The sequence below is a fragment of the Loxodonta africana genome, chromosome 19 (assembly GCF_030014295.1).
Source record: "Loxodonta africana isolate mLoxAfr1 chromosome 19, mLoxAfr1.hap2, whole genome shotgun sequence".
In the NCBI taxonomy this organism is placed as follows: Eukaryota; Metazoa; Chordata; class Mammalia; order Proboscidea; family Elephantidae; genus Loxodonta; species Loxodonta africana.
The window spans coordinates 6,028,915-6,049,260 of record NC_087360.1 but is presented as its reverse complement, the minus strand read 5'-3'; the positions used below and the strand labels follow the sequence as shown (position 1 = coordinate 6,049,260).

Genomic DNA, 20,346 nt, shown 5'->3' with positions numbered 1-20,346 from the left:
GCTGGGTCCCCTCCAGGGCATCTTCTAGGCTCAGGAGGGGGGCAGAGAGCAGGTATCACCTGACGGCCACCACAGACCACCTCTGCCCAGCGTACCTTGAAGCAGACAAGTGTCAGCTCTGGGGCCCCAAAGATAGGAGAACCCCCAAGCCAGGCCAAGCAAAGGGCTTGGTGTGGGGTAGGTGGGGACAGAGCAGCTCTCCCGCCCACCGTTTCCTGAGCACCCGCTCTGCACTGGAGATCAGGGAGAGACACGGAATGAATCATATCTGGTCTGGCCTGCACTGAGCTCAGGATAGTGGATGGTTGGTCAAGAGCAGTAATGGCAGCTTTGTACACACAGGCAGAGAAAATACAAGTGGTGTGTGGGGGATGCACAAGGCAGGAACACGAGTCTCTCTCTCCCGTAACAGACGTGAACAGGAGGGTTACACAAGCCAGGTTTTGAGGGATGAATAGGAGTTTGCTGTGTGTTCATCATGAGGATCTGTGGGGACCAGTCCTGATCCCTGGCAGCTGCCCTTCTAGATAAAATCGTGATGCCAAACATAGGAAAGGCAAGACTTGAGCAGCTGGGCCACTGGAAATTACCCTGTCACATGGCACTTTTCTCCTAGCTGAGCCCCTCCCAGGCACAGCCGGGCCGAGTCTCGGATCGAGGCCCCGGGCATATGATGCTGGCTCAAGAAGTCTGTGTCAAATGAATTACAGTGGATTCCATCTTCATCAATATCCTCACTGTTATCAGGAATGCAGGAGCACAGAATGAGGGCTTCCCGCAGCCCTCAAGAATGGAGTGGGGAGAAGCTCCTTCCTGCTCCATGTAGCTAGCTCTCCATCCTGCTATGAGAGCCTCTTTGTTCCCTAACAGACCTTCCACAGGCTCCCCTTCAACACCCCAAGTTCCCCTGGGGCCTTTTAAGACATGACTCAATTTCTAAAAGGTGTTGCACCTACAATTTACCCAGGAGAACCCCATTATGTACTAGCCTAAAGATACCATGACACTGGAGAGTCAGGTCAGCACAGTGGCCAAGGGCCTGGGCTCTGAGGCCAGCGGCCTGGGTTCAAATCCACTGACTGGCTCTGTGGTCTCAGGCAGATTCCTTCACCTCCCTGAGCCTTACTTTCTTCATCTGTAAAATGGGGATAATAACTCCACCACCTCACGCAGCTGTAACAAGAATTAAACAAGCCAATACATGTAATACTTTAAAGCCAGTGTCTGGGACACGGTCGGCATCGTGCAAGGGCTGGTGGTGTCATCGTTGACAACAGTGACATGGCCATGGCTCACAGTGGCTGACCCTAGCGTGCCATACCCTACATCAGATGCTCTGGGTGCTCTGTGTACTTTATCTTGCAAGAACCTACTACAGAGGGTTCCGTCATCAGCCCTGTTGACAGATGAGGAAGCTGAGCTGTGGATTTTGCAACTGGCCCAAAGTGCACCTCTCATGTGGCCAGGAGGGCATGGGACCCAGTGGGCTGAACCACCATGCCCCCGCCTCCCATCCCCACCTCTTTGGGAAGGGCCAGAAGGACTCTGGGGACATTCCCGCTGGAGGAAATTTCAACTGGGCAGACACCTGCTGGCAGGGAGGCAGTGGTCGAGGGGCCCCAGCACCCATCCTGGGGAAGGAGGAGGAGAGACAGGCACCACTGCACCCTAACCATCGGGGGCCGAGGTCTCTGCTGTGTCAGGGCACAGGCCAGGGTCCAAGGGCCTGGATCTGCAGAAGAGGTGGCCAGAGGGGAAGCCACATGCCGGGGATCAACCAGTTCAGCTCCCAGAGGACCAGCCTGGAGCCCAAGCCAATGGGAGTGGAGAAGGGGACACGAGCTGGCGGCTCGGGGCAACAGATCTGCTGCCCTCTGGGGAAGCAGGCATTGGGTGGGGTCTCATTCAAAAGACAGCACTCCTACAGGGGACCCCAGGGCCCGTGGAGCCAGCCTCTGAGGGCCAGAGCTCAGGGGGCTGGGCCCAGGGCGACAAGGGCCTGAGTCACCTACACAGGCCACCTACATATGCCTAGATCTGTGGACACACGTATCCACACATGTGCCCCCGTGCCGGCTCACATCCACGGCACACACACACGCCCACACACCCACATAAGTACCCACGAGGACACAAGCCCAAAAACAAATGCAGATAACCACACATATACCCCACGCCAGCTCATATCCGCTACACACCTTGTCCTCACTTATCGACTATCTTTTTATCTGACGTTTCCCGTTTATGACAACAGTAAAAAACCTACTATCTGACTAATTTGCACATAACGATGAAACTCTGGTAGTAACGAATGCTGAGGTTCGAGGTGAGAGTAAAGCTGGCTGTGATGGTTAAGGTTGTGTGTCAACTTGGCTGGGCCATGACTCTCAGTGGTTTGGCAGATATGCAATGATGTAATTTGGCAGTTATGTTAATGACGTAACCAGCTTGTTATGTAATGATATAGCTTGGCTGTTACGTAACCTGGCTGTTATGTAATCACGCAATTTGGCAGCAGTTACGTAATGCTGTGACTTGGCAGTTATGTAATGATGTAGCCATCCTCCATTTTGAGTAGGGAAAGGTGATAAGAGGGAGCCGTAGGCATGTAGGGAAAGGCAGTGCAAAGGCCCTGAGACTGGTGCACCATGGGTGCTTGACGGCGAGCAAGGAGGTCTGTGGGGTGGGGCAGAAAACCCAAACCAAACCCACTCCTGTTGAGTCGATTCTGACTCATAACGACCCTATAGCACAGAGTAAAACTGCACCATAGAGTTTCCAAGGAGCACCTGGTAGATATGAACTACCGACCTTTTGGGTAGCAGCCATCGCACTTAACCACTACGCCACCAGGGGGTGGGGTAGAGGGAGGGGTAAACGAGAGAAAGGGGACAGAGGGCCAGAGACCAAGGGTGTGTCCACATACGGTGACTTGTGAATGTCAATACATCCCCCACCAGAGAGCAAACAGGAGTGGGCTAGGCCAAGGTCACCACTGCGTCCCAGTGCTTGTAAGAGGGACAGGCTCAGAGCAGGGGTTCAATACACAGTTGAATGAATAAGAGAATGAATGAAAGAACAAACAGTACGTGTAGGTGCCTCAGTGGACCTAAACTTACCAGGCAGGGTCTGCTCTTAGACTCGCAGGAGCCAAGTTCGAGACCCAGTTCTGCCATGTACTTACTAGCTGTGATGCCTCAGGGGCCTCAGCTTCCTTTCTGAAAGTTAGTGGGGTCAGCCCTCCCATAAACATCAGGCCACCATCGGGATAAATTAGGCATAATAGGCATAGAGGCCCAGGCTGAGGAGCTGGGGGAGAGAGGGTCGTATCTTGTCAGGGAGAAGGAGGACATGAGCATGGCTTTGGGCTCCCCCTGCCTCTGCTCTCCCTCAGGGAGAAGCCCCTCCTCTAGTCTTGTCCATGGGGGTAAGGACTAGAGAGTAGGACTAGGGCTGACTATACCTCACCCCAGGGGTGGGCCCAAGACCCAGGTCTGACCAATCAGTGCATTCAAACAAACTCCCTGGCCTTGGTATTGGCTCAGAAATGAGCATATGAGAGCAACCAGCCAATGAGAGTCAACTCTGGGACTGCTGTCAAGACAACTGGGAAAAAGGGGTTTCCTATCTGCCCCAGGAACCCAGCTGGCAGGAGGTGAGCCAGGTAGCTGAGAATGACACTAGTACCAAGAAAACAGAGAGGAGAGAGGAGAGAGAGCTCCTGGACATATTCTTTTGAGCAGCTGGATCTACCCATACCTGCAGCAACCTAGCAACAACTTTTCATTACAAGGCGCAATAAACTCCTCTTTAGCCTCAACCAGTTTAAGCTGAGTTTTCGTCTCTTGTATCCAAGAGTCCTGACTACCAAATCCTTCTTAAGGCAGCTTTTTACAGTTTACAAAACCCCTCAAGCCACCGCCTCAGCCATATCAACTCCACAACCTCAAGAAAGTGGCCAGGGCCCCAGAGCAGCTGAAGAACTGGCTCTAAGCCACACAGCTCATCAGGGCACAGGCTGGACTGGAACCCAAACCCCCAGTCCCCCACCCCCCCAGAGCTGCCAAAAACTGGCGGCCTAATAGGTGGAGCGAGTAATACTCACAGGAGATACCCAGGTGAGAACCAGGAAGAGGGTATCTTAACTGGTATTGAGGGTACTGAGGTGGCCAAGGAGCCAGAGACCAGTCAAATCTGTAGCCACAGTGCCCCGGGAAAACCTGGGGGTAGCGACATTATTGTTCAGATGAACCCCAAGGAAATGGGGGCCAACTGCTGAGGGGAGGTGGAATGAGCTTCCCTGAGGGGGCACCAAAGGCCCATGCCTTTGAGTCCACCTGGCTGGGGGGTCTGGGACCCCAGCCTCCTGACCCCCAACTGGCTGAGCTCGCAGTGAGAGTCCAGGGGACTGCAGCGACATCCTGAGCAAAGCTCCCACTGCCTCCACAGCTGCTGGAGAGAACTGTGCCTGATCTCCGCCCCAGGATCAGGGAGGTTGGACCAAGAGAGGTGCCAACTGGGGTAAGACTCCCAGGATGCCTGCCCTTCTCCTCTCCACCAAAGGCTCCTGGAGCCAGCTCAATCCTGGGTCCGAGTTCCAGCCTCAAAACTCACTTGCTGTGTAATCTCAGGCAGGTCACTTTCCTCTCTGGGCCTCAGTTTCTCCACGAGTAAAATCGAGAAAACAACACTACCTATTCCATATAGGTCTGGTGAACATCACACGAACTCACGCAAAATGTAAACAATAACAAAAAGGAGAAAACAACGATGACAACAGCAACAGTAACAGCGGCAGCTAAGGCTTGCTCAGTGCCAGGCATTGTTCTCAAAGCACTACGTGATGAACTCCTAATGCCACCAACTGTACAAACATGATGAACTCCTAATGCCACCAACCGTACAAGGCAGGTGCTGTAATTACCATCTCTCGACAAGTGAGGAATATGAGTCACAGCAGGCTAAGTAAACTGCTCAAGGTCACAGAGCCAGGAAGTGACTGAGGTGAGACTCCACCAGGACGTCCAGCCCTGAGCCCTCTGTGCTTCCAGTCTGGGGAGCATACGGACTCTCCTACCATTTTCACTGGTATCAGTGTTGCTCAGGGTGGGGACGGCGTGTGAGTCTGGCTGCCCCACCCTGCAAGGCCAAGCACACACCTCCTAGGTCTTGGCGGTCCAGGCTCACCCTGTATCATATGGCTGCCTCCAGAGGCAGAAGAGTAGCCATACCAGATGACCCCACAGTTCCCTGCCTGGGGATCCTGTCACAGATGCCACAGCAGCCCTCCAGGCCCCAGGGACTGGGCTGCACCTCTTGCTCTGACTCTGGCACTGAGCCAGCCAGGGGCAGATTCCACAGCAGAGACAGCAGGAAGGGAGCCCAGGCACCCCAGGCAGGAGGGGGGAATATAGGAGTCAAGACAGGGAGGGGAGGTCCCCCATCCATTACACTTCGCTGTGTCACCTCAGACAAGAACCTCCTGCTCTTGGCTCAGTATCCTCATCCATGAAATGGGGGGTGGGGCGGGGGGCTCAACATCCACAGGTCCTGAGGTCATTCTGAGCTCAAACCAGCCTGACTGGGAGGACCCCACCAGACACCAGCTTCCACCTTGGGGCAGCCCGAGCCCCTCCAGACACCAAGCAGCTGCCCCTCTCAGGATCCCCTGGGGCCCCCAGCCTGTTCCAGATGCTGTGTTTCAACCATTCACAGGGCCCTTCCAGGCCAAGTGTCAATGCAGGCTGATGCTAAAGAACCAGGCCCTGGAATCTGACAGCCACCGGTTCAAATCCCAGGCCCAGCCCTCCAGAGCTTCATGACGTTAATGTCTCTGGGCCTCAGTTTCACTCAGTTTCCATGTGTGAAATGGAAACAATCACCCTATCTGCCCTCCAAGCACTGCTGTGCAAAGGACTTGGCCCACCACCTAGCAGGGAGACTGTTCATTCAACGTCACTGGTGATAATAATAGTACAGGACTTTCTTCTAACCCCCTTCCTCAAGCTGATTGCCTGGTCCCTAATGCTCTCCTAGGACCCGATGCACCCCACAGACCAGGGCTTGGTCCACACCAGTCCCCGGGCTCAGCAGCTCTGTGCCCAGCAGCCACAACAGGACAGTCTACACTAGCCACCCTTCCCCCATCCACTCACAAACTGGTCTCGGGGCAGGAGGGGTGCTGAGGTCCCATTTTGCAGATGGAAACACTGAGGCCCGGAGCAGAAACCACAGCATTCAAGGTGACGGCCGCAGGAGAAGGTAGCTAACTGGGGGGGGGGGGGGTAGGGACTCGGTGGGGTCAGGTGGGGTGGGCGGGCATACCCGGTTTTCGTCGTAGATGATCTGTACCAGGCTGCGATGCTTCGATTCGATGGGCGGTGGCGACACGGGCTTCTCAGGCTCAGGTGGCTTGGCGGCCTCCTCCTCCAGCTGTTGCTGTGGGAAGCACAGAGAGTATGAGCTGTGAGGACGGTGGCAGGCGGAAGGAGATGCAGGCTCCCCAGCTGCAGCAGGCGGCCCCTTGTAGCCCAGCCTGGTGGCCATGCACAGGAAGTCAGGCTACTAACCATTTCCTCTGAGTCAGCCACGGGGACCCCGTGCCCTGGAGCAGTCCCCGCTCCCTCGAGGAAGGACCCAGCCCAGCGGCCGACTCTAGCCTCCAGGCTCTGGTGCCAGCCTTCCGGGGTCCAAATCCCGCTTCTGTGACTTTCCAGCTAGGTGAGTTTAAATAAGCAGCTTAACCTCTCTGTGCTTCAGTCTTCTCCTCTGTAAAATGGGGCCAATCATTGTGCCTCCCTCTTAGCATGGTGGTGAGGATTCAATGAGTTAACCCAGGCATAGCAGAGCAGGGGTCGATAAAAGCCAGCCATTGTCATTACTACAAGTATCATCATCATCAGGACAGGCAGTATAGACTCAGGGGCCAAACTGTCCAGATTAGAACCCTACTTCGTCTACAAGAAGCTGCTGAACTTCTCTGAGCCTCGCTTTGCTCATCTGGAAAATGGGAACAATTAAAGTCCCTACCCTACAGAACTGGTGGAGGATGAAGTGGGCTAGTGCATGCACAGAGCTCGATGCTTGGCACACAGTGAGCACTCGGCAACCAGCTTTTCATTATTTTATTCTCACTGTCTACCTTCGTCTTCACACTGGACTCTCTTCTTCTAAACACTTTCGTAAAGGATATTACTTAGTGCACTGACTATTTTATGCCCAAGAGGAAAACTGAAGGCCAGAGAGGTTAAGACCCTGATCCAAAGTCACAAAGGGGGCCAATCGATGTCCACGTCTACACTCTGACAGGGCATCACAAGTGAGACTGGAACACTGTTCTCGGCTCACAATGCTCTCGCGGCCTGCATGTGACCAAAGGGCAGATCATTATTAACTGAAAAAAGACAGCCAGAGGAGGGCAATGCAAAAAGAGCCAGAAAATTCAGAGTCCTGGGTTCTGTTGTCACAAAGACCTGGCTGGTTTTTAGAGCCACTCCTGTCACCCAGGCCTAGGAAAAGTCTGGCTGGTTTAGCTGAGCTGCCACAGTCCCACAGAGACCCCTGGTGGTGGCTTTCAGAAGGACAGTTAGCACGAGGCACAATGCTGTTGCCCTCAAGTAGATTCTGACTCATAGCGACCCTATATGACAGAGCAGAGCTACCCCATAGGAATTCCCAGGCTGTAATCTTTACAGGAGCAGATTGCCAGGTCCTCCTCTCTTATAGCTACTGGGTGGGTTCAAACCTCCAGCCTTTCTGTGAGCAGCCAAGTACTTAACCATTACACCACCAGGGCTCCTTGGCAAAATACTGCAAACCCCCAAAAGTGCACATCAAGTAAAGCCAGAGAAATGGGAGAAGCACACAGCCATAAAGGGTGTGTGCAGAGGGGACGCCTCCCCAAACAGTGAAGGTGGCCCTCCCTCAGGCACCAGAGAAAATATTACACGGGACACATACTCAGCTAAGAAGGCAATTTCAAGCTCTAAAAAAAAAAAAACCAAACCCGCAACCATCAAGTCGATTTAGCAACTCCGTGTGCAGAGTAGAACTGCTCCAAGGGGCTTTCTTGGCTGTAATCTTTACAGAAGATCACCAGGCCTTCCTTATGCAAAGCCACTAGGTAACTTCAAACTGCCAACCTTTAGCTTAGCAGCCAGTCACAAGCTACTTGTACTACCCAGGGTTCTCATTCGAACCATTATTCAACAGCTTTGCGACCTCAGGCAGGTCACTTCACCTGTCTGAGGCCCAGTGCTTCCTCTGTGAAACCAGGGGAGTTAACAGTGCCTACCACATAAGGCTGCTTTGAGGAGTAAAGGAGGTAACGCATAGACCTCATCTACCCTGAAGTCAGAAGAACTAGGTGGTGCCAACTACCACTACCGATCGTTCTGACCAGGGCAACAACAGATGGACGCTGACAGAATGGAAGAAAATACGTGAAACAGAACCTCAAATCCCCCCAAAAATAAAAATCTACTGGGCTAGCTGAGACTGGAGGACTCCCCAAAACTACTGCCCTGAGGTATTCTTCGAACCTTGAACTGAAACTAAACCCTGTGGTCACCTTAACAGGCTGACTCAAAAAAGTAATATCGCCTGTGAAGTAGACTGCTCCTTTAAAAATTCACCTATATGAGACCAAAGGGTCAATTACTTTAAAACAAAGATCAGAATGTAAGGGGCTAGGGAAACTAGACTAACGGAAACGGAACAACCAGAATGAAAATAGAGAATGTTCGTGTGTTGCTAAGAACGTAACCAAGATCACTTAACAACCTGTATAGAAATTGTTGGATGGGAACCTAAACTGTTACGTAAACTTTCACCGAAAACACAATAAAATATTATCATTTAAAAAGAAGGGAAAAAAACTGGTATCTGATACAAATCAAAACGACAATGAGATATTCACTTCACACCCACTAGGAAGGCTCTGATCAAAAAAATGGAAAATGTTGGTGAGAATGGAGAGAGATCTGAACCCTCATCCACTGCTGGGGGGTAATGTGAAATGATGCCACCACCGCTGTGAAACACAAGTCTGGCAAGTCCTTAAAAAGTTAAATATGGAACTGCCATGTGGCCCAGCAATTCCACTCCCACGTGTGTACCCAAAGAATTGAAAACAGGTGTTCCAACTAAAAAAAAAAAAAAAAAAAAAAAAAATTTTTTTTTTTTTTTTTTTTTACCTGTACCCAAATGCTCATAGCAGCACTATTCACAGGAGCAAAAAGGGAGAAGCTACCGAAATGTCCACTAACTGATGAGTGGATGAAGAAAATGTGGTTTGCCCATACAATGGGATGTTACTTGGTCATAAAAGGAACGAAGTACTGACAGAAGCCGCGACGTGGATGAACCGCGAAAACAAGATGCCAACATGAAAGAAATCAGTTTGAACAAACTGCACGTTGTAGGATTCCACTGATACAAAATGTCCGGGACAGGCAAACCCACAGAGGTAGAATGCAGATTGGTGGTTGCCAGGGGTTGGGGAAAATGCGGGTACAGCGTAGGAAGGAACTGCTAATGGGCACAAGGTTTCTTTCTGCGGTGATGAGAATATTCGGCAACTACACAGAGGTAATGCCTGTGCAACATTGTAAATGTACTAAATGCCACTAAACTGTCCACTTTAAAATGGTTAAAGTTTTCTATCAACGTCAATTTTTAAAAAAAATGCCAAAGTGGAGTTGAAAAAAAAAAAAAAAAAGGCCTCATCAGGGCTGCCCAAGCCACCTCACTTCCGGCCCAGCCACAAACATGAGCGCGTGACCTCAGCCTTGCCCACAGCCAGGCCCGTAAGAGTGGACCACACCAACGTCATGTGGGCCTGCCCAGGGCTCGGCCACTAGCTCCAAGGCCTGAGCCACCATCTTGGAAACCCGCCAACGGTCCCGTGAGGTCTAGGTCAGCTAGTCTGGCCTCACTGACCAGGCCCAGCTGGTGGACTATCCGTGAATCCCAGCTGCTAGTGACGGCCTAATGATCCCCTTGAAATCAATGCCCCCTTCCCCGTACATGCTCCCAACCCAACACATGGGGCTCCTCCTTCCAGGAAGCCCTTTCTCACAGCCTTCACCGCCCACGGTGGCAACAGTGGGCTCTTGATCCCACACGGAGCCCACACCTGCTTGCAGGGGGGCCAGGTATGACCCTGAGTCTTCCAGTAGCCTAGCTGCACCAGAGTTAGCAGTTTTAATGAGTACCTACTACGCGCCAGGCCCTGTGTTAGCGGCACCACAGTTAACAGGGAGACAGGCCCTGCTTTATATCCTAACGGGGACAAAACCAGTCTGTCACAAAGCCAGATGCAGTGATTCGGGTGAGGGCGCCACTGAAGCACGGCAATAACACAGACCAGGGGTCACCAAGGTTTCTCTGTAAAGGGTCAGAGGGTAAATATTTTCACCTCTGCAGGCCAATGGGCTGTTACTGGGGAAAGCAGCCACAGGTGATGTGTAAAGGAGTGGGTATGGCTATGTTCCAATAAAACTTTATTTACAAAAACAGGCAGCCAGCTGGATTTGGCTGGATTTGACGGCCCCTGGGACGGGGTACGGAGCCCTGGTGGTGCGGTGCCTGAAGATCTTGGCTGCCAACCAAAAGGTCGGCAGTTTGAACTCACCACCTGTTCCTCGGAACCCTATGGGGCAGTTCTACCCTATACTACAGGGCTGCGATGAGTCGGAATTGACTCAACGGCAATGGGTATGCCTTTTTGTTTGTTTGGGAAAGAGTACAAGGAGCCACGGAGGTACAGCGGTTAAAGCGCTCGGCTGCTAACCAAAAGGTTGGTGATTCGAGGCCGCCAGCTGCTCCGTGGAAGAAAGATGTGGCAGTCTGCTTCCACAAAGATTTACAGCCTTGGAAACCCTGTGGGGCAGTTCTGCTCTGTCCTACAGGGTCACTATGAGTCAGAATCGACTCAAGGCAATGGGTTTGGCTTTTTTGGAAACAAGTATGGCGAAAGAATGTTTAAAGATCCACAGAGGGGCTCTCTGGGGAGGGAACATTTGAGCAGAGACCTGGATGATCCCAAGAAGGGAGCCATGGGAATAACTGGGAAGAGGCATGCAGGCAGGGAGGCTGGTAGGAAAAGTCAATTCGGGCCAAGTCTGCGGAAAAAAAGGTGGACCAGGCAGGCACCCTGGATGTTTCTAGAAACTTGGGGCTCAGACTTCCAGGGCACTGGGCTTCTGATACGGTATCTTCCCAGGGCTCACTCCACCCACAGATGGGAAAGCTCTAACCTTGAAGGTCATGGGGAAAGGGGGGACCTGGAACCATTCACAGGTCTATCCGGTGGTACTGCTGCATACACTGCTCTTGTCTAATAAATGGCAACGGCACCAAACCGAGCCAGCACGTGAGCAGTGCTCACACGTGTTTGCTCCCACTGGCCTCAGCACTATTTATCTTCACCGTCCTCACTGCTGTTGGAGCAGAGGTTCCGAGCTCCGACCCATCCACCCGCCTGCACCTGTTTCTTCTTCAGTTTGGAGATCTGCTGCTCCACCATGGTGATCTCGCGGTCCACACGGTCCATGTTCTGGATCAGCTCCTCCTTGGAGAGTCGTGGAGGGACCAGCTCCAGATCAGGGTCGGTGTGCGGGGGGCTGGGCGGTGACACCGGCTCCAGTTTGCCCGCCAGGCTGCGGTCCTGTGGCAGAGAGAAGACAGGCATGGGGTCAGGGAAGGGGGCACACTGGCCAGCAACACCCTTCAAATATACTCCCAGTTTCTGGCCCTGACCTCTGGCTCCCAGCACACTGGAGGTCATGTACCTGTCCTACCTCCCTGCCTTGGCTGCTGCCAATCCTCCTGCCAAGTGCACCCTTTCCAGCCCTTCAGCCCATTCTTTGAAGGACAGAACCCTTTACATCCTTCAAGATTCTGTGCAAACACCTCCTTTTACACGAAAGCTTCCCCCAACCTCCCCTGAAGACGTGACACCCTCCTCACTCCCTCTTGCCATTAACACGTCTCCCTTCCTCCTCCTACCCCACCTGTGTCCTCCCCACCAGACCAAACTCCCCAAGAACGGGATCCAGGACCCCACAACCTTGGTCGCCTGGGGCCTAGCCCTTAGCAGACTGTCCACAAACATTTATTCACGATGCTCAATCCCAACAAAAAGCAATTAAGAAATACTGTGTAAAGCACTGTATGTAGGAGCCCTGGTGGAGCAGTGGCTAAGAGCTCAGCTGCTAACCTAAAGGTTGGCGGTTTGAATACACCAGCCACTCCCTGGAAACCATATGGGGCAGTTCTACTCTGTCCTATACGGTCACCATGAATCGGAAACAACGGCAATGGACAGGGCGGATTATATACAGCACAAGGAGCGTGGTGATGCAAATAGTTAAACGCTCAGCTGCTGAACTAAAAAGGCTGGTGGTTTCAACCCACCCAGCAGCTCCACGGGAGAAAGACCTGATGACCTCTTCCTGTAAAGGTACAGCCTAGAAAACCCTATGGGGCAGTTCTACTCTGTCACAGGGGCCTCTCTGAGTCAGAATGGACTCGATGGCACCTAAGAACAACAACAGCACAACCCGGTTTTGTAAAAAGCCAGCATACGTACACAAACATGCAGAAAAACCATGAGCACAGGAAACGCAGGCAGGCGTTTACAGTGGTTATCTGAGCAGAAGACGTGTTTTCACTTTCTTCTTTTTATTTACGAGTCTTTTTCCGATTTTTCCCTTTTTTAAGGGTTACTCTTTGTGTAACAAAGTTGTGTTTTTTTTTTTTTAAGTGTTAAACAAACAAGGGAACCCTCAAGTCAGTGACTCACTGTCTCCTTCCTCCCCAGACCAAGCTGCTGGGCACCCAGCAGTGCTGGCGGGCGGGGGGGCGGCTGGGGCGGGGACACAGGAGCACTCATTTCTGGAGCTTGGCTGCCTGGGTTCAAATCCCGCCACCTCCCTGCTCTGGGACTGCAAGCAAACGGCTCACCAGTTCCCTGCCTCAGCCCCCTCACCCACACAATGGGGACAGAAACAGCTCCCACTTCCCAGGCTGCTGCAAGGTTGAGCTGGAACAGGCAAAGGGCTGGGCTCAGAGCCTGGTACACTGTAAGCACTCAATAAGCGCTGGCTGTGATTGTCCCATCTCAATACCCGGGCTCCAGGCCTGGCAGCCTGTGTGTAACCCAAGCCCCCGCCCTGTGCCATCCGTCAGGGCCAAGCCGGCAGCTGCTGGCGGAGGCGACCTGGGAGGAGCGCCAGGCCACTGCCTCCCTGCCCCCACAGCAGCTGCCACCCACAGGACACAGGCCACATTATTCCCTGGGACAACTGCAGCCACGAGGCCTGCCAAGTACCCCCTACCTCAGCCCCAGGACAAGCAGAGGCCACGCCATCTTAGGTCTTCCCTCCCAGGGTCTCTGCCCCAACCCCACAGGCTCTACCAAGGCCTGCACAGGGCTGGGGGTTTCGGGGTCACACTGGGTTTGCCTCCTGGCCTCATCATGTCCACCTGAGAAATGTGGAGAGCTGGAGTCTGGACCCCTGAGCTCCTATACCCAGAATTTCCTTGGGAATACAGAAAAGACCTCAAAGCTGCAAGCACCCCACATGGCCCTTGCTGCTATCCTGGGACACCCTCCACCAGGCACCACTCATTGCTCAGCCCACCCCACTCCTCAGCATTCCACACCCCGTCACCAGGTCCTCACATGGCCTTATGGGGGTGGGGGGGGCGGAGGGTTGCTATTTCATTCCCATTTTAGAGATGAAAACACGGAGAACTCAGAGGCCTATGCCCAGTAGTTGGCAAATTTCATCAGCAAAAGGCCAGATGGTAGATATTTTAGTTTTGCCGACCAGACAGTCTCTGCCGCAATGACTCTGACTTGTAGCAAGAGATCAGTCACAGACGATACATAAACAAATGGCTGAGGCCATGTTTCAATAAAACTTTATTTTACAAAAGCAGGCTGGGTGCCGGATTTGGACTGTGACTATAGTCTGCCAACTCCTGCTCTAAACAATTCATAAATCTTACCTCATGTGATCTTTGCAACTACCCTGGGAGGTAAGAATACCGTTATTTCAATTTTATAGATGAGGAAACTGAGGTCCAGAACAGCTCAATGATGTGCCCCGGGTCAACCAGCCATGAAGAGATGGAGTCACTGCCTCACCCGGTGCAGGAGGGCAGAGGCCGGGCCTCAGTCCTGACTCTCAGCGGCAGGTGGAGCACGTGGCCAGGGTGCAGGGGCCCCCATGGCAGAAACGGGATCTCTGTCACACGTTCATCCACCCCACAGAGCCGCCATGGCTGGGGAGAAGGGCCGGAGCAAGATCCCTTCCAGGGACCCATCAAATTCCTGTCTCATGCGTCTAGCTGAATTCCATGAAGCAGATGCAAGACACATCTGAACGCTCTCAGAGTCGTGTTTCTCCCCAAGCTTCTTCCCTTGCCCAGAGTTTGCTCAAACTTTCCAAATGCTCTTAGACAGCCCGAAGCAATTACAGCAGTCCTCCAGCCAGGCCCCAGCTCTGGGCCCACGGCTTCCCTCGCCAGGTCCAGGAAGAGAGAAGAGAGACAGACAGATAAAGAAAGAGGCTGAGACAGAGAACGAGACTGAAACAGAGAGACAGAGAAAGACAAAGAAATAAAGACAAGGGAGACAGAGAGACAGAGGGAGGCAGGCACAAAACACTCAAGCGCACACACACCCCCAGGCAAAGAGAGACAGAGACAGAGGCAGGTGCGCACGCGGGCACACACACGTGCACGCACACACACACACACACACACACACACACACATACCCAGGCAAAGACAGACACAGAGACAAAGACAGAGTTCCACCAAGGAGAGGGTGCCCCCGGGAGAGGGAGCCCCAACAAGGCGGGAATGAGCCAACCAGGAAGAGGAACAAGCAGAGCCAACGGGGCTGTGGGGTGGTCAGGGAGCCCCTCCGAGGAGGCTGAGGCTGAGGCTCTGAGCCATTGGGGTGAAGAGCAGCCACTGAGGGCAGGCTAGGCAGCAGAAACGCTCCTTCTCTGGGCTGTGACCCCAAGCTGGGGCACGTGAGAACCATCGTTAGGGTGTCAGTGACAAGGAGGAAACAGCCTCAATGTGCCCCACACCACCTTACCCAGCACCCATCCAAGACCCACTCCAAGGGAGGGCTTTTCGAGGGGAACCATCCTGGGGGAGGCTGAATACCACTCCCCCTCCCTCCACAGTCCCACAGAGGACCAGAGAGGAGGCAGCTGGCTGAGGTGCTTGTGGGGGCATCGCAGGCACAGAAACAGGGCAGCACCCGGGAGACCCAGAGCGGGCAACACCCTGTAGTCAGGTGGGCTATGGAGCAGTCATCTGGGCCCGGAACTCTGCCCCACACCTCCCAGCTTTCTGATGTGGGTGCATCCTTCCCGCCTGTACAGCCCGAGGACCCCTTTCTAAAACAGGGATCACAGCCCAGACCTCACCGAGCTGGGAAGATACGAGAGAGTAACGCTTGCCATGCCTGGTACAACATCTGGCACACAGTAAGTGCTCAATTAATGTGAGTGGCTGTCAACATATTCGTGACCACCCTGTGGACCACTCTCTTGTGCTGCCCCCACCCCCAGTAAAGACTTGTCTCCGCCTGAAATTCCATCATTCAAACCCATCAGGAGTCAGGTGGAGAAGAGGACCCCACAGGCCCGGGTGCGATCATCTTCCTCCCTGGCCTGGACCCTTCAGCCCAGGAAGCCCCAGGCCCAGACAGGACAAGCGAAGGAATGTGGAGACAGACAGGAGCCTCAGTGTCACCCAGGCTGAGCATCTCTGAGTGCACGGAGACCCCCCAGGGTGCTGTCTACTCTCCCATATCACAAAATCCAGCGTTCACCAGTCAAGTCAGAGGAGGCCACCAAGAGAGGGTTCCAGGAGGGGAAGACACGGGTCGCACATCCCACTGCTGTGAGTAAATTCCTGCCCAGACCCACCAGCAGACCACAGAGAGAAGCTGTGGTGGGCTCCCACCACCCCCCGAGCCCCAGCAGCACCTCCACAGCGCCACTCAGGAGCCGGGGTGGCTCCCTAGGGCAAGGCCAAACCCCAGGCCAATGGCAGAGCCACCTCACCCCAACACGCCTCTGGCTGCCCCATCCTTGGTCCCATCTCCATCCTTTGCCCAAGCTGTCTCTCAGCCTGTCCTGCCGGCTTCTACCCTCCCACCTACCTCTCAGAAACAGAGCTCCCAGGTTGGGGGACAAGCCTACCTTGGCCAGGTCCTCGGAGCCACCAGGCTGGGCTGTGGCCAGCAGGGCTGAGGGCCGTGGCAGAGGCTCGGGCAGCAGCTCCAGGCGCGGACGCTTGCTCTCAATGAACTCCAGCTCCGGCTTGCCCAGCTCAGGCAGGTACGAGTGGGCCTCAGGTCGCAGGTGCAGCTCCTGGGACCTGCGGGGGGCAAGCCACACAACATCAGGTGGGAAGAACGAGGCTCTATGACTCCCAGGACTCGCAAGGCCCCAGCACTGTAGCCCGCCCCAGCTGAGTGAGACAAGTTCCCATGTGAGCATCTGCCCACAGTCACAGTGAGGCAGAACCCTTATCCCTGCTGTGCCAGCCTGCGAGTCAGCATTCACCAACAGCGTTTGTAGGAAGAGTACTCATCGGGGTTGGCACCTGGACACCCTTCAGGGGTTCTCCACCCTCACTACTCGGCACAGCCAAAGGACCAGCAGCCTCAGCCCAACTGGAGCTGGTTGGAGATGCCAAATCTCAGGCCTACCCAAGACTGACAGAGTCAGACTGTATCCTAGGTGGTTTGCGTGAACCCTCCACGCTCGTTCCCACCTCAAAGCCTTTGCATCTGCTGTTCCCTCTGTTGAAATGCCTTTTCCTAGCTCTCTGAGCAGTGGTCAGCCAACAGTCTCTCGTCTGAGGGGCCTATCCTGGCCACCCCAGCGATCTGTCCACGCACACACACACGCGCACGCACGCACGGACACACACACAGCCTTCGTGTTGTTGTTAGGTGCCACTGAGTTGGTTCCGACTCATAGTAACCCGATGCACAACAAAACAAAACACTGCCTGGTCCCGTGCCATTCTCACAATCGTTATGTTTGAACCCACTGTTAATCCATGTCATTGACAGTCTTTCTCTTTCTCGCTGACCCTCTCTACTTTACCAAGCATGATGTCCTTCTCCAGGGACTGGTTCCTCCTCATAACATGTCCAAAGTACGTGAGACAAATTCTCACCATCCTCACTTCTAAGGAACATTCTGGCTGTATTTCTTCCAAGACGGATTTGTTTGCTCTTCTAGCAGTCCACGGTATACTCAATATTCTCTGCCAACACCATAGTCCAAAGGTATCAGTTCTTCAGTCTTCCTTATTCATGGTCCAGCTTTCACACGTGTATGATGTGACTGAAAACACCATGGCTTAGGTCAGGAGCACCTTAGTCCTCAGAGTGGCATATGCTCATGTACATATATACACATACGTGTATATACATACACACATATAATACACACACCTCGACACACACACACACACACACGTACCAAAAAATAAACCAAACTCCATCGCGTTGAGTCTATTCTGACTCATAGCAACTCTATAGGACAGAACAGAACAGCCCTATAGGGGTTTCAAGGAGTAGTTGGTGGATTCGAACTGCCAACCTTTTGGTTAGCAGCTGAGCTCTTAACCACAGCACTACCAAGACACCTTATACACATACATGTATACATATATATACACGCGCACATCTGTACACGTACACATACATATACACACACATCTACACACACACAGGGTCACCATGAGTCGGAATCAACTTGAAGGTAACGGGTTTGAGGTTTTTTTGGGTACAAATACATATATATATATGCACAAAAAGATACGCCTACGTATATAAACACATGGCTATACAAGTATACACATACGTACACTTACACACACATCTGTACACATACGTATGTCGTTGCTATTAGGTGCCATCAAGTCAGTTCCAACTCATAGCGACCCTATGTGCAACAGAACGAAACACTGCCCGGTCCTGCGCCATCCTTACAATCGTTGTTATGCTTGAGCTCATTGTTGCAGCCACTGTGTCAATCCACCTTGTTGAGGGTCTTCCTCTTTTCTGCTGACCCTGTACTCTGCCAAGCATGATGTCCTTCTCCAGGGACTGATCCCTCCTGACAACATGTCCAAAGTATGTAAGCCGCAGCCTCGCCATTCTTGCCTCTAAGGAGCATTCTGGCCGCACTTCTTCTGAGAAAGATTTGTTCGTTCTTTTGGCAGTCCATGGTATATTCAATATTCTTCGCCAACACCACAATTCAAAGGTGTCAATTCTTCTTCGGTCTTCCTTATTCATTGTCCAGCTTTACATGCATATGATGTGATTGAAAATACCACGGCTTGGGTCAGGTGCACCTTAGTCTTCAGGGTGACATCTTTGCTCTTCAACACTTTAAGGAGGTCCTTTGCAGCAGATTTGCCCGATGCAATGCGTCTTTTGATTTCTTGACTGCTGCTTCCATGGCTGTTGATTGTGGATCCAAGTAAAATGAGATCCTTGACAACTTCAATCTTTTCTCCATTTATCACATATATAATATATACACACCCATACACATATATACACACATATACACAATCCACACACACATACATACATGTACGTACACACATGTGCACATATAAATATATACACACATCTCTTATTGGTTCTGTTTCCTGGGAGAACCCTGATACACCTTCCATCCAGCCACCTGTCCCCATCACCCCACATCTTGCTGACACCTGCAGAGGCTGCCAAAGGCCCACGGGTGTCCATGCGAGGGTCACGAGGCCCTTCCCTGCCTGGCCTACCCAGGCCCTGAGTCACGGCCACAGCAGGACAGAGGCAAACACGCAGTGCCGTGGCCGTGGTCACAGCTGGCCAGCCCTCTCACCTTTCGCCCCCAGGCTGGAACTCCGACAGCAGGGACGGCCGCCTCCGCTGGGGCTGGATGATGGAGCTGGGAGACAAGTGGGAGGCATAGTCCCGGGGGTGGTGCTGATACTCCAGCAGCCCGACATCCTGAAGGGAGAGGGTGGGAGCATGTGAGCCTCAGCCTGTGACCACCCGCCCACACCAGCACTCTGCAGCTGTAACAGGACCACGGCCCGCCGCACCGTGCCCCACCCACCACACTCAGCCGGTCCCAGCTCCACCATGTCCTCAATATGTGAGGTCCAACCAGCCGCTTAACCTCTCTGAGCCTTGGTTTTCCCAGCTGCAAAATGGGCACGATGATCCCAAGATCACATACAAAAGCCCTGGCCTGGAGCAGGGAGTGGGGGACATGCTGGGCAGATGTTAAGCTTTTCACATCAAATGTGACAAACGTGCCCTGGCTCCTGGTACCCCCAGCCATGTGTGGACATCTGTGAGTCATCACTAGCACATTTACACAGTCCTGCCGAGGCCAGACAATGCTCCCAGGGCTTCGCACATACCAACTTAGCCAACGTTCACCACATCCCAACATGGTAGGCTCAGCTGCCTGGGGGAAACTGAGGCACAGAGTGCTTAAGGGCTTGTGGTCTGAGAAGAGAAACTGGCAACACACAGAGCACATTTCCCTGAGAAAGAGCGAGCAGCCAGTCTGGAGGGCTGGCATCAAGGGTCACTTGTAAGCTGGAATGTCCGAGGCCACCTCAAGGCAGAGGAGAGGGAGCGAGGCGGGGGGGCATGGGTAAGCACAGAGGTGTGCATCTCACTCAGACCTGCAGCTCCGTAGATCACGTCCACTTTCCAGATGGAACAAGTGAGCCTGGGAGAGCGCCCTGCCCATGCAGGGCCATGAGGCTGGTGAGGGCAGGCCCAGCTGCCTGCAGTGTTCGTTTTGTAAGCAGTGCTCACTTCCGATGAAGGGGCCCAGCTCAGCAGGAGCCCGGCCCCCACCCACTGCCCTCCCGGCACCCCTGCCAGGCAGGTAACCTGGGAAGGAGAGAGGGTCCTTTCTGCCCACAGAGATCAAGGTGGAAACTGAGCAGGACGAAGATCAGATAGTAAATGCACGGGGGGTGATACCATTCGTGAAAACACATCAGGGTCAACAGGGAAAACCAGAAAGAGGCACCACCTAAACAACCACTATAGGGGCGTGGGTGTGTGAGCAAGGCTTCCACACTGGAGATCAGGGCCCATAACCCACATCAGAGGAGGGAGGGCAATGAGGCCACGGATGGGTTTCAAAGCAAGGCGTCCAACTATGATACGTGTCGGGGGCGGGGGGCGGGGGCAGACTTCTTTTGCAAGGCGTCACAGACATAAACAAAGTCAAAAGTCAGGATAAACCTCAGGCAAAACTTCGCTTCTTT

The 20,346-nt window shown here is 53.3% G+C and overlaps 1 protein-coding gene across 34 annotated transcripts in view; it reads right to left on the bottom strand.

Moving 5' to 3' along the window:
* Positions 1-20,346, bottom strand: part of NCOR2 (nuclear receptor corepressor 2) — a 205,291-nt gene that overhangs the window by 108,201 nt on the left and 76,744 nt on the right. For all 34 annotated transcript variants that reach the window (XM_064272061.1, XM_064272057.1, XM_064272063.1 and 31 more), the window contains 4 exons: positions 18,933-19,060; positions 16,236-16,413; positions 11,489-11,668; positions 6,325-6,438 (listed from right to left, as the gene is read on the bottom strand). In XM_064272061.1, the coding sequence (XP_064128131.1) occupies positions 6,325-6,438; positions 11,489-11,668; positions 16,236-16,413; positions 18,933-19,060 (600 nt within the window). The remainder of the gene's footprint in view (positions 1-6,324; positions 6,439-11,488; positions 11,669-16,235; positions 16,414-18,932; positions 19,061-20,346) is intronic.